This window comes from Pseudorca crassidens, chromosome 4 (assembly GCF_039906515.1).
Source record: "Pseudorca crassidens isolate mPseCra1 chromosome 4, mPseCra1.hap1, whole genome shotgun sequence".
NCBI lineage: Eukaryota > Metazoa > Chordata > Mammalia > Artiodactyla > Delphinidae > Pseudorca > Pseudorca crassidens.
Genome location: NC_090299.1, coordinates 144,995,878 through 145,014,221, shown reverse-complemented (window position 1 = coordinate 145,014,221; position 18,344 = coordinate 144,995,878). Strand labels below are relative to the sequence as shown.

General features: G+C 34.0%; 1 protein-coding gene across 9 annotated transcripts in view; it reads left to right on the top strand.

Moving 5' to 3' along the window:
* CCSER1 (coiled-coil serine rich protein 1) overlaps positions 1-18,344 on the top strand; it is a 1,251,132-nt gene that overhangs the window by 509,210 nt on the left and 723,578 nt on the right. For all 9 annotated transcript variants that reach the window (XM_067736957.1, XM_067736956.1, XM_067736955.1 and 6 more), the window contains exon 7: positions 7,199-7,276. In XM_067736957.1, coding sequence (XP_067593058.1) covers positions 7,199-7,276 — 78 coding nt within the window. The remainder of the gene's footprint in view (positions 1-7,198; positions 7,277-18,344) is intronic.

Here is an 18,344-nt window from a genome sequence, read left to right as displayed (position 1 = left end):
TCACTCATCATAAAGTACATTGAAGAAAAATGTTTGATGCGAGAAAAATCCTGAGAATGTAGTTTGGGGCAAAATTTAGAATAGATAATATACGTTAATTCCAGTTAATTACATATCACAGAAAAAGACTGAAAAAAATGTGTGTACATATTTAATCAGTGATTATCTTAGGTAGTTGGATTTTTATTTGTTTGTTTGCTTCCCTATCTACTTACTTATGAATCCTTTTTCTAGTTTGTACTTTTCACACTTGCTTATCTCCTCTAACGAATTTAAGATAACTGGAGGCAAGGAACTTTTATTAAACATACATCGCAAATCTAGTTTGTGATAGATTCTCAATACTGCTTGTTAAATGTTCTAAATGAAATAAGACCATAATTTCAGTTTGTGGCAGCAGCAGAACATACGAAGAATGTTCAAGAAAATAAGCAGATAGAGGGATAATGGAGATTCAAGTCATAAAGAGGTCTAGCAACAGTTGGTTTGGATTCAGCCTTAGAGATTAGGGATCAGGGACAGAATCTCTTTCCTTTGGAGAAATAGGTAAAAACAGGAACTCAGCCTTACGATATTTGTACAATAACTTGGGGAAATTATATAGGAACTTTGAGGTTCAAATATGCACTTCCAGAATTGGAATATATGAGTTGAAACTGCAATTTCCTAAAATTGAAGCAAACCAAAGCAAAATAAAATTAATAAGCTAGTCATTGTTGAGGTAACTAATGCCACCATCAACAAAAATGGGCTGGTTTAAAAAAATATATTGTTAATCAGATTAGCTATTTCTATCTTAAATTATGTTGCAGTGTGTCTGGCATGAAGTCATTGTGCTTTCGGTAGTTGATTTTTCAATTATTTTAAATGAATAAGAGGATATGAATTTTGTCACTATGGTGAAGCTCTAGCACTGCTCAAAGGATAAAGTGCTTGGATTGTAAATGATTTGTGTTTCTTTGTACATATACCATAGCTTGATATAAAGCATACTCTGAGAGAATCTAATTACTACTTTTTTCTAACTTTATACTAAACAACGAATCTTCCACTCCGTAATGTGGTTTCTGAATGGTTCTCTTCACCAAAAGGAAAGAACTCAAATAGGTTGCCACCCTGAGTTCTTACGTCAAGTTTAGTTTTCATTATTAGTTAATATGTTGGCCAATATCTAAGTACAGTCTCTTATTCATTTAGTTATTCTGAATCATCCCCACAAAACCTGCCTGCCCCTATTTGAGTTGATATAATTTAATTTCTGAAATTTCCAAACTAAGTACCAAGTCCTAATTTCTCCTGTGGGAATGAGCTAGTTTATATCTCTGCTATAGCCTAGTAATTTAGGTTACTTTGGGTTTTGGTCACAGCCTTGATTTAGCTTTGGTTTAGTGACAAAACAATGAGGTAATGAGATTAGTAATTGGGATTGATCACATCAGAGCAGGACTAGGAGCGAAGCTGACTCCACACTGAGCCAGGCATTTATTGGGATACTGTTTCTCTCAGCTGTCTTTGATTATTGATATCAGACAGGAAGAGATTTTGAAAATTAAGAAGGTGAACTTCAACCAGAGCTTTTGTTTACCTTATGCATCTGTACTAAAGGCCTTTTTTTTTTTTTTTGCGGTACTTGGGCCTCTCACTGTTGTGGCCTCTCCCGTTGTGGAGCACAGGCTCCGGACGCGCAGGCTCAGCGGCCATGGCTCACGGGCCCAGCCGCTCCGCGGCATGTGGGATCTTCCCGGACCGGGGCACGAGCCCGTGTCCCCTGCATCGGCAGGCGGACTCTCAACCACTGCGCCACCAGGGAAGCCCCCTGATTTTTTTTTTTTTTTAATAAGCTTAACTTTATTTGTTTTTTCTCAGCAATAACTTCTAGTAATTCTGACATCAATGTTGATAAAGTACTAGGTTGGTAGTCAGAGTTGGTACCAGGATACTTGAGACTGAGGATTTCACTGAGGTCATTTATCTGCTATTTCCAGCCTCTTGATAAGTTGCCCCTAATTATTCATAGATTTTTTATGAGCCATCTCATTGGAGCCAAGAAAAGGTCTATTCAGCTCCCTGCCATTGTTTTCCTCTTGTCTCGTGTCATTTTCATTTAAATTTGTTAATACTTATTCTTCACCAATATTGTGTGGCAGCTCTTTTTATTTTTTTATATTTTATTTTTTGCGGTACGCGGGCCTCTCACTGTTGTGGCCTCTCCCACTGCGGAGCACAGGCTCCGGACGCGCAGGCTCAGCGGCCATGGCTCACGGGCCCAGCTGCTCCGCGGCATGTGGGATCTTCCCAGACTGGGGCACGAACCCGTGTCCCCTGCATCGGCAGGCGGACTCTCAAGCACTGCGCCACCAGGGAAGCCCCGTGTGGCAGCTCTTAGTATGCCAAAGTGGCATGGTGTTGGCAAAACCTCTCAATGTGCTTAAATTTCTATTCCATTGAGAAATTTAAGAAAGGGGAATATTCCTATCTTGTTTCTTAGAATTTTATTTTAAAAAGCTCGTTTTATTTCCACTTGTGCCCTTGTTTTCCTCAGAGTCAAAGATGAGTCAACAGTAGGAGATGATAGATACACTGCTCTTCTTGGCATTACTATTCTCCTTCGCACTTAAAGCTTATATCTCTCCTTCTGCCATCCATCTGTCCAGGAAGTTCCATAATCACCCACTCTGAGGAGAGTCTTGTATATTAATTTTAAATTGTCAATACTTTAGCAAAGACTTTCTCCCCTTCCACAACACACCCACAAGCAGTTAATATTTCAGTGTTTAGGTGTGTTGTAATTAAAGTATCATTAAGGCACTAGTAACCGTTAGATTCCCATCGAAGATATGAGATTGGCTAAAGTGTCTGAGGTTACTTGATAAAATACAAACTAATCTCTGTGAAAATCTTTGTACTAGAATGTGTACAGTACAAATATTAAGGTTACTTAATGCTCATTAAACACCAAGTAATTGCAAAAATATTTTCAAAGAATAGAATCCTAACTCTGTTGTGGTTTTGGCCATCATATGTTGATCTGAAAGGATGGTAGAAGAAAACATACATGAAAATCTTTGTGAACTTGAAGTAGGACAAGATTTCTTAGGAAAAACACCAGAAAAGTATAAACTATAAAAAACAAACAAAATGGCAAATAAGATAGAAAGCATTGGTCCTTTTGTAGACACTGTTAAGAAAATGAAGAGGCAAGCCCAAACTGGGTGAAAATATTTATAATAAATATAATAAATATATATGACAAAGGATTTGTATTCAAACAACCCAGTGAAAGAGAAGAATAGGCAAAATATTTGAACAGACGTTTCACAAAACAAGATATACTTACTAATGGTCAGTAGGCACATGAACAGATGCTCGGCATCATTTGTCATCCCTGGAAATGAAAGTTAAAGCCGCAGTGAGCTACCACTACAGACCCATGGGATGGCTAAAATTAAAAAAAACAAAACAAAACTAAATACCAGTGTTTACGAGATACAATGCAAATGAAAGTACAAACTATTGCATTTTGGAAAACATTTGTCAGTTTCTTATAAAGCTAACATAATGCCAGATATAAATTTACCGTAGGAAGCAAGTAATTTCACCAGTAGGTATTTATCCAAGAGAAATGAAAACGTACATCCACATAAAGATATCTACAAAAGCACTCAGTATGGCTGTATTCCCAATACCCCCAAACTGGAAACAATGCAAATTCTAGCAACAGGTGATTGGATAAATGAGTTGTGGCCTCTGCTAAATACTACACAACATTTAAAAGGATGGACTACTGAAACATGCAACAATATGATATGATGAATTTCAGAATAATTTTGCTGAGTGAAAGGAGCTGGGCCTAAACAAATTCATATTAATATATTTCCCTTCCTATGAAATTCTAGGGAAGGAAAAACTAACCTATAGCATATAGCTTATCATTGTTGCCTGGGACCATGGATTGGGTGGGTGGGAGGTGCTTGCATGCAAAGGAACGTGCGGGAACATTTGAGGTAATGAGAATGTTCTATATTTTGATTTCGGTGGTAGTTATACGTGTGAGTACATTCGTCAAATCTCATCTGGCTATATATTTTGAAAAGTTGCATTTTAGTATAGGTATGTTGATTTAAAGAAATAAAGTTGATTTAAAGAAAAAGAGGTTGGAGATGAGGGAAGAGTTTGCAAATTTAGGGAAATTATATTCTAAAAACAACAACAAAGTGAGTAGTATCTTCAAAACTAATGAGCAGAAAGAATTCTGAAGAGCAGTATGCATGAGAGGAGGGTGATATTCACGAGAATATCTCTGATATGCTCAAAGGAAATACTTGGCTAGATTTTATTATTGAACTTAAAGATCTTACTTAATGTTAAGCTCAATTTGGAAGAAAATAAAAGAGAACTTAGCATACTTGGGATAGAAATAGAAAGGGGGAAAGTCTACTAATTTGTATAAAACAACATTTTACGTGAAGGAACAATGCTAGGTTCATGTTTATTTAATCACCTAATGTTGGAATGAAGCACACATTTATTGGACTTAGAACCAGAAAACCAAGTTTTACTACACTCAGACAGTAAGAATTAGGATCGTGTTTTTTTATAGCCTGTCAAGAATGTCTCGTGCAGTCTCCAAAGGGTCAGAAAACCCAAATGTGTCATATGAGCATTAAGGAGATTCCTTCTGTTGGGATGATTTGCTTCTTTTGAAGAATAGCTTTTCCATATTCCCATGGGATTTGCTTTCACGTTATTGTGAAAGGACCATTTCCAAAGTCTTTAAAATATATTAAAAGCAAATGAAGGCATAATTATAAAAAATAATTTATGAAGAAAGTTATGAAAGAACACACACTGTTGGCTTTTATAAACTTCAAGTGTAACTTGAGAGTCCTTTGTTAATTTGTATTTAGATATACACTTGCATTGGTATTGCTGCCATTGAATGAAAGGGTAAATGATTTAAAATATGAAGTATGGATAAGACTTATCTGAAGGATTTACTATAGTGTTTTATCTAAAGGGTGAATAAATTGGAATGACACCTAAATTACAGATCACTGAAACACAAATGGGATAAAAAGCTGAAAGTGAAGATTTTTTATCCTATTTTTTGCCATGTATTTCTCAACTTGATAATTAAATGCAGTTTATCAGATGTTGTCATATAAGATTGATTTGCTTTTTTAAAACACTTTTCTCAAGATTTCCTAAGAGCAATGGAATTAAAATGTCACACTATAAGATAGATTTGAAAGTTAAAGTGAGAACAAAGTTTTCTCTAAGAATGATATTCAAATAATCAAGGTTACATGATGCAAATTTTAGAGTCTGCTCTCTATAGTGCTTAGAATGACACATTTATTTCTGGGAAGTTGTGGGAGACCTTAACCCTTAAAGAAGTTAACCATGAAGCTTTATTTTGAGCTCATCTTCTTATGGAAGTTAAAAAAACCTTCGTCTGATCCAGGCTTTCAAATTTTTGTAACTGAATGTCATCTCTGTCTCCTGAATATGATTTTTAAGGACATAATACTTTAATATGCTATGCAGAATGTCAGTATTTTAGGAAAATATCAGATAATTCAACTACATATGAACTGTGCTCTATCACTTGCTTAATTTCTCATGAAAAAGCTAATGATGAGAGGAACAGCTCAAGAGTCTTGTTTTTCTATTTCTCCAGAAATGTTTTACTCATTTCTTATGTTAAAATCCTTCAGTAAATTGATTCCTAAGAAAACCTCTTTGTTTCCCCATTACATCATGTAATCAGATAGTGAAAGTCAGAAGTTCAGAATATTTCCTGATTTTGATCTAATAAATGGCCAAGAAGCTCTGAATATATTTAGAAATTAGTCAGTAAGTAACTCACCTCAGTTATCTGGTGCCTGTATTTTCCTGTTTCCTTTAGTAGATTATTGTTCAGTTTTTATCTAATTTCCTCCTTTAGACATTTTAACTCAATGTTCAGGCTTATGTCAATTTCTAAAGAAGGTACACGTTGTATAAAATATTATACTGAGTATCTTGGGTCCTATATTTATAGTTCATATCCATTGTTTCTGGAATAGACAGTCAGAAGTAATCCTACTTTAATGGATATTTAAAATGTGTCCAGGTTATTGTGCACCTGAATCAAGTGAATTGAAAATAATATTTGAGTAGAAAGAGACACTAAGAATTTGTAGCAACTGCAGCATGTATTCTTTGAATGTATTCTTTTGTTAGAATTTGGCAGCCAAACTTGTCTACTTGTTCCCTTATCTCAATCAAGGTTAATTCATGTTTTTGCTTTAATCTTTACTGAAAGTTTTTCTGTATTTGTGTCCATGTACATTTGGAAATGGAACTGAAAAAATGTAGGTGTGTATTTTTTTTTCAATGTTTTGTTTGCTTATCTACTTAAATGGAAGAATTCCTCTGAGAGAATGAGTTGAGAGCATAGTAAAATAACTTCTGTTGCTGCCTATTATCAATATCTTTTTCTTGCTTTTAGAAAAAAATAATGACAAGCTTCTAACACGCATCTCTTTATATAGGCTAATCTCCTACTTAAGTTTTAATTGATTACATTTTTAAAGGACCAGAAGAACAGCATTAGCAACATTCTGATAATTCTCTTATATTTGTGTAAATCTTTTGTCCTTAAATTTTTATTTAGCTGAATATAATAAGAAAGTTTGTCAAGAGCTATGAATATGGGAATTTTTAGAATTTAATATTTCTTCATTTTGCAATTGTAAATTAATGGCAGATATGCTTTTCATCATGAATTAAAAACTGGGTACAATGACTCAAATCTCCATAAAAGGAAAATATGAATAACACATATTTGAAAATCAGCCTGAAAGACATTGAAATAGCACCATAGTGAACCATTATAGGTATAGTTTAATTATCAAAAAAAGGTAATATTTTAAGCAAATATAATACTAGATACCATCCTAACATAAAAGATGGTTATTATATTTAATAAAATACACTTGAAATGCAAATTGAGAAGTGATAATTTGATTAATTTCTTCATTATTTCTAAATAAGGAATGATTCATTATACAATAATAATTTGAATTTTTCTACATCCATTTTCACTTATATATTTGTTTTTTATTTTAACAAGAAGAGTTAGGTTCTAAACTAGGAATAATAAAAATTGACTACAAAAAAGTATCTCTCTAATTCAATTTTGTTTTTCTTGTAGAGTACAGATATGAGCCCAGCAAGTAGCACCACTTCACTTCCTGTTAGTCCTCTTACTGAAGAGCCATCGCCTTTCAAGGTAAAAAATAAATTGCAAACATTTTTAATAATTGTTTACAATACTTTTAGGATCTTTAAAAAATATTTATTTTACTATAGTAAAATAGGTAGTTCAGGCATAGATGGTGAGGTTAACTGCTTTAGTTCATAAGGATCTTGTTTCAGATGTTAAAATTTTGTTGTTGTTTTGTCTGTTGTCATTCTACTTACTAAATAAAGGTAGAGTTTGAATAGAAATTGATACTTTATATAACACATTGTTTGCCTTGCATGTAAGAGACAGTAATTTCATTGTAATAGTTTGATGTCACATGAATTATAGGTTTCAAATCTTGTATTTATATTAATTTAAGCAATAAGCTTGGAATGAATTATTCAGCACTCATTGAGTAGTTAAACTTTCATTAGCTGGTTGAATTTTCATTGATGACTCTAGGTCATAATTAATTAATTGTGTGTTCTTTACAAATTAATGGTAGAAATAAAAAATTAACATATGGAATCATTCCTCCAAACACTGCATTTTTAAAATATTTAAGTAAATACTCTAAGTATGATTAGCAGAATTCTTCAGTTTGGGAGTCTGTATACATTACAAATATGAAGTCATCTTCTTGTTTTGCTATTTAAGATTAGATGTTTCTCTTTAAGCCAAAGCTTGTAAATCAGCTATTTTATATGTGTACCAGAGATTTTTGGATTTCTTTAGGATTATTGTAAATAAAGGGACTCCTTAAGATCATGGGAAAGAAAAAAAAAAACTTGGAAAGTTGGGATGATACACTTATGTGCAATGGTTTCAGTTTAGTTTAAAGACAGGTGAACATATTTGGGGGGGTTATGATGATTTGTATTTTATCATAACTTTGTCATTGTTTTTCATATGAAGACAAAATCTTATTCAACTTCATATTGCTTACATCTAGTACAGTGACTGATGTGGATTTCCGTATACTCAATATTTGCTCTATTGTTAAAATGAAAATAATAGAAGGTTATAAATTCCATCGTGGGTCTTTAGTTTTCTAATTATAGGTGCTTTGTGGCTTAATGATAGACAATAATAATTGTTAAAGGCTCATTTATGTCAGAGAATTGTTAAATACTAAATAGAATTCTGATTATAGCATTTATTGAGAAATATTTTATCATTCTACAACAAAAGGAGAAAATAATACTAATGTTTCAAAGTTTAGTATTCCTTAATATTCCATCTTATGGTAGATGGGACAAAATTTAAAGAAAAACCATATTTTTAAAAAGTTTTTAACTGAATTCTCACAGCATCTCTAGAAACCATTTTCTCTTTTTAATATGCTGATAATGACTACCCTCCTTGAAAATTAATGTATTTTTTAACAGGGTTAAAAGGAAACGTCAGATATATTCCAAAATCTGCTGACATAAAGCTAATATAAATATAATTATTTTAGTTAGTTTCTCTGACTTGTTCTAAGAGATCAATATTTTTCCCGTGTTAATGTGTAAATATGCAGTTAAAACTTCCAAGTGCTTATAATATATAATATTGGCTTTTGCTAACCAATATAGTTATAGTACCTCTTAATTTACTTCTTCTGTGATAGGAATATTATTTATATTTTTTCAAAACAATTTTAACAGATATAGAAACATCCACTAGTATTTAGAAGTATCTAAAATTAAGGTTACAAATTATACAACTCCTGCATTTGCTTCTTTTATTTTTAGTTTATAAATTGTTGTCATATAAATGATTAATAGAATTCTTATTTATCCTTATATAAACACAAAATATACAGAAACTACTTTGAGATGTACCTTAGCAGTATAGTACATTTTAATTGCAAAAAAATTTGTTGAAAACAAAAAAACACGGAAGACATTGAGTTTTCCGATGATACCCTGAAAAATCTTGCAATTTTAATTCATTTATGTCCGAAACTTTATTTAAATTTTTGATATTTGACCAACACGGTTAACTAGAAAAAAAATTGATTATCTTTTTTTTTTTTACTCCCCAAGAATAAAATAAGATCAATCACCTTTGATACTTTAGTTGTATTTTCTAAGACAGTGATTTCAGCACCCAATTCCGTAACCATCTGCCCTAATATTAGACAAGGAAGGCTTTTGAAAGATAAGCTTTGGTGGCCGGTTGAGAGACTTAATTATACCTTTTCTTCTGGGAAATAATTAGGTTAATAAAAGAAAGTATTCCATCCTTTTCTTGGTCTATTTTGGAAGCACTCATATAACAGTTGGAGGAAGATATCCTGTTTTGGCTCAAGTGTTTATCCAAGTAAATGCTTTCCTTTAAAGGTTATCTTCAGAATGACATTCAGATTAAATTTATTTTAACCATACCATTTGACATAATGACAAATGGTATGTAATATATTTTTTAAATCCCTAATAATTACCTTCCCACTAATATCTCTACCTATATTATTGACTTGAATGTTAGATGAGAAATTGGCTATCAATAGGAATGTACCACAGTGGGATCTATTAAATTTAAGGTAGTAGAAAACTGGTAGTATCCTGGAGACTTACCCAAGGGGTCAAGAGAGGTATGTTAAGCTCTGGAGATACAAGAATCAAAGATGACAATTAAATTTTGTTTGGCACCAGATGCTTCTTTTCCATAATAAGACTATATTTTGGCACTACTAGTACTGGAGTACATACTTCAATTTAATTTTTAAACAAAACCAGATCAGCTCTTAAAAATAGCCCAAGCCCTGTATGCTTACTCACGACTCTATTCCCTTACAGAACAGTTCACCTTGTGCTAAATTTCTTACCCTTACCATTTAAAACCCATTGCCATAGTGTTTTGTTTGGTTTAGTCTTTCAAAAATGAGGACAGTTCTCACAAAAATCCATCTAGTCTTCTCTTAATAAATTGCAAGATCTAGGAAACTGCCTTTCTTTCAGATAGAACTGACTGATCAGAGATAAGTAGGGTTTCTCCATCTGGACAGGGTACATGGATACCAGTTCACCACAGTCACCATTCCCTGTTCACACCTGGCAGTGAAAGCTTTTGAGTGAACCCCTTCATATAAAAAGATGTATAATTCACAATCCTCCACCTATACCACAGGTAATAAACTCACAGATTTCCCAGTCAGACTCTTGTTACTGAGAAGTTTCTAGGAGTCCAGGTTTTTATAATTATGCAGACTACTGTTATGGACATATATTTGGAAACAAAGGACAAATTTTTTAATAGAGTTCAATTTTTTAATAGAGTTTTCAGCATTCCATAAAATATATACATATGTGGTCTGACACATATGCCACTACATTATTATGGAAAGGCCAAGGGATAACTAATTTCACATGGGTGGAAACAATATTTTATTAAACAGCCATAATAGAATCATAATAGTGCAAGTTAATTGATCTAAGTGAGACTTTGATATAAGGAAAAAGGGAGTAGACTGCTTAACTGTTAATTAAAAGTTTTATGTTTTTCTGTAGAATAACCAAGTTGACATTGTTAATTTTGATGTGCCCATTCTACCCTATTCTACCTGTTCCCTCTGCCATTCTCCCTGATTTCCTTCATCTGCCTTGTCTCTTCCTTTGTGGCCTCAGTCAGATGTACCACACCAAAAATGCTTTGGGGCCATCAAATATTACTGTTCTTTAGTAGGATGACGCTTTTAATTTATTTGTGTATACACAGGTATTACAGCCTCCATCCATTCCTGGAACTAACATTCTTGAAGCTAAAGCTGGCTCATTGTTCCTGACCCCTCCGTTAATAGTACACTTGATTATGGGCCATGTTCTTTTTGCCAACCACATTCATCACATATTTTTAAATTTATTTGTTCTTCAATGAAGCCTGATGGCTAGATCTTAATCCCTTTTCCTCCAGAAAGCATCTTTTTTGATTGCATAAGTTAGACACAGGTATTATCCTGCCTTATTCTTTATCCTTATCCTGTGATAAAGCCAACAGGAAAGAAACAAATTCAATTTGCCTTTTCTTTAGACATTGTTTCAAAAGTGCACCAAGACTGTCCTCCATGCACCAATCTTCAGTCAAAGTCTGAAAATAAAAATCACCCATTGCCTTCGTGACCCCATTGACTGCTGCTTCTCTCTGTTAGTGGGTTCCTGGCATGTGTAAGGTGCTTGGGTATCCAGTGCCTAGAATGCACAGTGGAGCCACCCTCCCTGAAGTCCAGCCATCTTCCCCAGGAGCTGACACAGAGTGGTGCTGGGCTCTTTCCTGGGTCTCCTCTCCTATGGAATTCCAAGGTTCTCTGACTACTTTTCTTCATCTCCCTTATTTAAGCAAGGGACACAGAGGAAGAAATAGAGAAATACATGAAGGTCTCAAAAATTTTATCCTGCTAGCCAATGTGGGGATGTTATGATCCACTTGACCATAGAGCCTAAACTCAGGACTTAGTAACATGTAGTAACACACATAGTTTGCTCTCAATTATATAAAATAAATACTGAGTAGGGAAAAAAACCCCAGAAAATATACAGTTATCTACAATCAACCATTTAGATGGACTATAAATTTTTTTCCTATAGTTTCTATAATGACCACTTATTTCTATTTTAAGAACAATATATTTTTTTAAGAAAGCAGAAAAGAGAGTTGGGAACATTAGAGGCAGTGTAGCCTAGTTAAGAGACTTCCTAGGATCAAATCCCAGTTCTGCCACTTTCTATTTTTATAACTGTGAGCCAGTTACTTTGTGTCTCAATTTCTCCATCTGTAAAATGGGAACAATAGCAATTGCTTCTTCATTGTGTTCTTATAAGGTTAAACAAGTTATTAAATAGAAAGTGCTTAGAATAGCACATAGCAAACAGTATATGTTTTAACCAATCTTTTTTTTACAGAGATATCCGTTAAAGCAAGAAAGTTCTATATATTAGAAATAACATGAAACAGAAATATTTCCACTCAACTCCTTGTACTTCATTTCTAAATGTGAGAGTAGAAATATAAAGTCTTTACTTTGATGAAGAATAATGTTTAATATTCATTCCTAGAAGGCATGCTACTTATTTTATACCCTCGAGTATTCAGATGAGCTCATATATCAGTTTCCTCTCATGAAAAATGATTAATGGAAATGTTTATCAATTATGAGGGAGAAGAAGTTAATATAATGAATTTGTCTTAAGGGGAAACTGGTAAATATACATAAAACATTACTTGGAAAAAAGGAATACATAATAGTTTGTGTAACCATAGGATGTATGGTATCTTTTTATCAGGAACACACCACAGTATATTTTTCTTTAATTCCCCAAACCTCCTCCTGTGCATTAACCTGGTAACTTTCTAAATACAATCTCCACTGAAGGAACATTATTTAATCACATTAGATTCTGGGAAAAACCTCATTGTGAACAAAGCACTATTGATATTTTACTCTTTATATAACATCAATATACTAAGTAGTGTCAGTTTATTTGGTCTAAAAACACCATAGTGGAAAAGAACACATTTGGAGGCTCTGAGGGAGTGGAGTCAGATAGTGTTGTGACCTCATAACATCATCTGTTGCATATCCTGCATTGGTTGAGATTTTTTTGTGTGTTTATTGTTGTTTTTCATTTACTGAATTTAATGGTCTCTTTTTATTATTGGAATTCACTTTTTGGTTGTCCCAGAAAGAGCCCAAAATGGTATATTCTGCATTTTTGGTTAGTTTTTGACTAGGCCATCTATTCATTCATTCATCTGTTGATGACTCAATTTATAAAATACCTACCACGTGCTTGATAATGTTCTAGACACTGGTGCTTCAATGTAAACAGCACAGACTGAATTCCTGCTTTCATGGTATTTGGGTTCTAGTGAGGAGTGATACACAGCAAAAGAATAAATATATAGCATGTCAGGTAGGGATGATAAATGCTATAATGAAAAATAAAGCAGGATTTGGAAGATAGGAAGTGATTTTAAAGTATGTTGCTGTTTCAAAAAGGATGGTCAAAGAAGGTTACTCTGATTAGGAGATGGTTTAGCAGAGACTAAAATGAAAAACAAGAGAAAGCCACTCATCTCTCTATGGGAAGAGGCTTGAGGACAAGTGCAAAAGCCGTGAGGCAGGGGAACATTTGACCTTTTTAGGATCGGCAAGAGTGACATTGTGGCTGGAGCAGAGTGAATGAGTGTGCAGGTAATAAAAGATCAAGTCAGAGAGAAACCAGATCATGAAGGGCCTTGTAGACCGTGTTAAAGACTTGGAATCTTACATTGACTGAGATGGGAAACCACTGGAGTGTTTTGGGAAAAAAGAATGACATAATCAGACTTTATTTCAAAACTGTTACTCTGATTTCCGTGTAGACGTAGGCAGCAAAAGGACATGGTAGAAGAAGGAAGGCAAAGCTCCTATAGGTAAGAGATGGCGTGGTAAATGTTGACAGGCTAATAAACACTGGTGGGATTTTAGATACATTTTGAGTGTGAGTCATCAGGATTTGTTAATAGATTGTATGTGGGATATCAACAAAGAGCAATATCAAAGATTATCCCTGATTCTAAGGTTCTCTATATTTTCCTATTTTTACCTCTTTTGCTATCTTTCTGATGTTGCAAATAAATAGGTATCATGACGTAGCGATTAACAGAGTCTTCTCTGTGCATGCACACCCTGGGGTCTCTTCCTCTTTTCATAAGGACACCAGTCATAGTGGATTAGAGCCCTCACCCCCCATCCCACCACCACCGTGGCCTCATTTTAACATCTCTTTAAAGACCTTGTATCCAAATACGGTTACATTCTGAGGTCCTGGGGGTTGAAACTCCGACCTGCAAATTTTGAGGGGACAAAATTCAGCCCATAACAGACAGACTCAAGACTGCTATGTTAATTCTTTCCTGAACACAAGGCCAACCTTGACTCAAGGAAAGGAAAAATAAATTGCACCTCTTGATGGGGAATGACAAGGATTTGGAGCAATTTTTAATCTACCATATAAATATGTGATATTCCTTTGTTGATCCAGTTTTCAGTGCTATTAAATTCTCAGTGATATGTGAGGGAGTTTGGATTTGAGGGAATGAAATAGGAAATGAGAGATTTCCTTAAATGTTTACACATATGCATCTGTGCACTTATTTGAGTATATTTTCCAATGCTATTTTAATTTCCATTAAATTTGGAAACTTCAGTTAAATGTCACCATATTTGAATTAACTTATAGTCCTTAAAACCTTGTGGTTGAGAATATCAAAGAATCATGGCTATAAAAATATTTTACTAAAGCCTTGATTATAAACACTGAGAGGAAAATTGAAATAACAACTACCAAACAATACTTTCTATATTATGTCTATATAGTATTATTTTATGTTAACATTTTTCCTTCTGGTTTTGTCAAGATAAATTTTGAATAAACACTGTATCTATTATTTAACTTTTGCAGACAGCATCACTGATGTATTATGAATATTCACTGGAAAGAAAAATAATAATTGTATATCCTGATAAATCAAGTAAAATTATTTTAAAATAAATGAAAATTACTTTTACATAAATTAAAGCCAAAACAAATTTTAATTTTTCTTAAAAGGTATGCAGTATCTCTCAGACATAGCAGACCTCAAGGGGAAAAAAAAAATAATAAGCAAATACTTTCATGTCGCTTGCTAGCTTTATATTGCTGTCAAATCCTTCTCACACACTATCCAAATGGTTTCAGTAAGGCATGTCCAAGATATAGAACTTGTCAACATTAATACATGCTAAAAATAATGGCATACACCCTCCCACCCCATCCACAGGTCACACATTCATTTTCTTCCTTAAATGTAAATCTCATTGAATTTCTTCATCTTTGCATAGGTTGCTGCCTTAGATTTCTCCTAACTTTTTTGAGTTCTCCATGTGGTAATGAGAGAAAACTTTCATGGTATAAAGCTTTATTTTAGCATACTTTCAGAGCATTGGGCCATACTCTGCTTACTGTGGTCACAAAGTCCCTTTTACATATTTAGTGGACAAGATTTACTCAGCATCTGTTAGAGATGACCTTGGAAAACCGAATTCAGGGATCCACTGTTTATATCATTGAGTTAAAAAGAGCTCCAGGGCTTCCCTGGTGGCGCAGTGGTTGGGAGTCCGCCTGCCGATGCAGGGGACACGGGTTCGTGCCCCGGTCCGGGAAGATCCCACATGCAGCGGAGCAGCTGGGCCCGTGATCCATGGCCGCTGAGCCTGCGCGTCCGGAGCCTGTGCTCCGCAATGGGAGAGGCCACAACAGTGAGAGGCCCGCGTATTATGGCAAAAAAAAAAAAAAAAAAAAAAAAGAGCTCCAGAAAACTACAAGATACATAGATTTGGATGGTATTTCATAATTGGCAAAAGTGAGGATTTTCTAGGAAAAGCTTGAATTTAGAATACAGGTACAGAACATTGGAGGAAAGAATTCAGGTACACAATGTGAAAAGGTCTGGATTAGTTTGTACATAAAAGACAGGATATTGAATTACTTCTAGCAAAATTCTAAAGCCAATAAAAGCCTTGAAATTTGGGGAAATAAAAACAACTTTGTGTGTTTCTTGAAAGAAAATGAATTTTAAGAAACTGAGTCATTATGACCTCAACTTTGGTTTGGGGACCCACTTAAGAGTGGATTGCCGTCACTGAAATACATGTTCTGTCTGCCGACAAGATGCCAGGACAGTTTTATTTGGAAACAGTTGATGTCAGCAGTGTGCTCTGTTCCTCAATACCTGTTGCTCCCGAGTGTCTAGAAAACCTTGATGTGAGATAATAGCGGATGTGGCAGTCATTGCTCTGCACACCAATATTAACAAGATTTCTTTTAACATTTAATGAAGACGTCAGGTATTGGAATTGGCTTGGGATTAACACTATATTTAAGATAATATCATTATTAATGATAATTTAAGCAGCTGATCTCATGTTTAGTACATCCAGTGTTTATTTTTTATCTTAACATTACCATTTCATACACATTCTGGATCATATACACTTATTCTTTGTTGTTTTAAAATATAAGCTCTTGCATCACTTCAGGATTTACCTTATAAGTGTGAAGTATACTGTAACACATTTTTTTTTAAATAAGAAATTAATAATCAAGGTAAAATTCCAAGGCTGTGATTCATTATTAACATGACCATTTGAGATGGACCATGAATATGAGAAGCTGTCAGAGGTGGACTCAGCATGAGTTTAGTTTATCTGGCAATGACTTCCATCTGTTCTATCTTGGAATCATTTACTTAAATAACAAATGAATTTTGGAAGCTGAATCATATCAGCGGTAAAATAAAATGTGCGAGGAATTAAGTACAGTTAATTCTGCCATTCATCAAATAATTTAGAAATGATTGTATTTACTTTGCTAACTACACAAGGTTAAAGAATATTAGACCTAAAGTGTTTTATTAAGACATTGGACATCCTTTGTTTTAATTATACTATATGGGGGTATTAAATGGCCATGCTGACAGATGCAATACAGTGAGTAAAACAAGCAAATATTCTGTTCTGAGGTTTTTTGTATCACAGATTTAACATTTCTTCAGTGCAGTTTTCAAAGCACCCATAAATAATTTGTCAGAGGTTCTAATACCTGTAGTAACTCTGCTGGGCAAAATTGGCATATGGATGACGCAAATTAAAAGTTGGATAGTCATTATGAATAATCAGAAAATTCTATTTACCCTTGTCTACAGTAAAAGATATTCTTAATAGTTTAGGGAAGTGTATGAACATCACTTCATTTATTTTTGTTGTTATTCACTTATTTTATTTTATTTTTAATTTATTTTTTATTAGAGTATAGTTGCTTTACAATGTTGTGTTAGTTTCTGCTGTACAACAAAGTGAACCAGTTATACATATATATTGAATACACATATCCCCTCTTTTTTAGATTTCCTTCCCATTTAGGTCACCACAGAGCATTGAGGGGAGTTCCCTGTGCTACACAGTAGGTTCTCATTAGTTATCTATTTTATACACAGTAGTTATATTTGTCAATCCCAATGTCCCAATTCATCCCACCTTCCCTTTCCCCCTTGATAACCATACATCTGTTCTCTATGTCTGTGACTCTATTTCTGCTTTGCAAACAAGTTCATCTGTATCATATTTCTAGATTCCACATATAAGCAATATTTTACGGTATTTGTTTTTCTCTTTCTGACTCACTTCACTCCGTTTGACAGTCCATCCACATCTCTGCAAATTGCACAGTTTTGTCCCTTTTTATGGCTGAGTAATATTCCATTGTATACATGTGCCACACCTTCTTTATCCATTCATCTGCCGATGGGCATTTAGGTCGCTTCCATGTCCTGGCTATTGTAAATAGTGCTGCAATGAGCATTGGGGTGCATGCATCCTTTCGAATTATGGTTTTCTCAGGGTATATGCCCAGGAGTGGGATTGCTGGGTCATATGGTAGCTCTGTTTTTAGTTTCTTAAGGAATTTCTATACTGTTCTCCATAGTGGCTGTATCAATTTACATTCCCACCAACAGTGCAAGAGGGTTCCCTTTTCTACACATCCTCTCCAGCATTTATTGTTTGTAGATTTTTTGATGATGGCTATTCTGACCGGTGTGAGGTGATGCCTCATTGTAGTTTTGATTTGCATTTCTCTAATCATTAGTGATGTTGAGAATCTTTTCTTGTGTTTTACTTTAAAATGAATTCCAAAAGAGATCAGGAAGGGTGCAATGTGCTTTTGCAAATACTTAACTTTCTTCCTCTTGGATAGTGACTTATTTCTAGTGCAAGAAATTAGAAGGTAAACAATTGCCAGATGGATATTAGCCTCTAATCAGCAGCTTAATAGCAATAATTTTGAAGATAGATGTAATTTGAATATTCTGAGTAATTATTGATGTCAGATTTTCAGCTAAGGAAATGCTCTGTTTTCTTTTCAGCTTTTGCATTATATTATCAGCAGTCAGCTTCTGTCTGTACTGGGACTTGCCCTTTTTCTCAGGTAATCTCTTTTACTCTAGCAAATCTGATAAGAAACTCTTATCTCAGGAGATGTGACAAGCACTGAAAATGTTGGCTAAACCTGTTATATTAGAATCTTATTCATGTATTTCTTATTAAGAATAA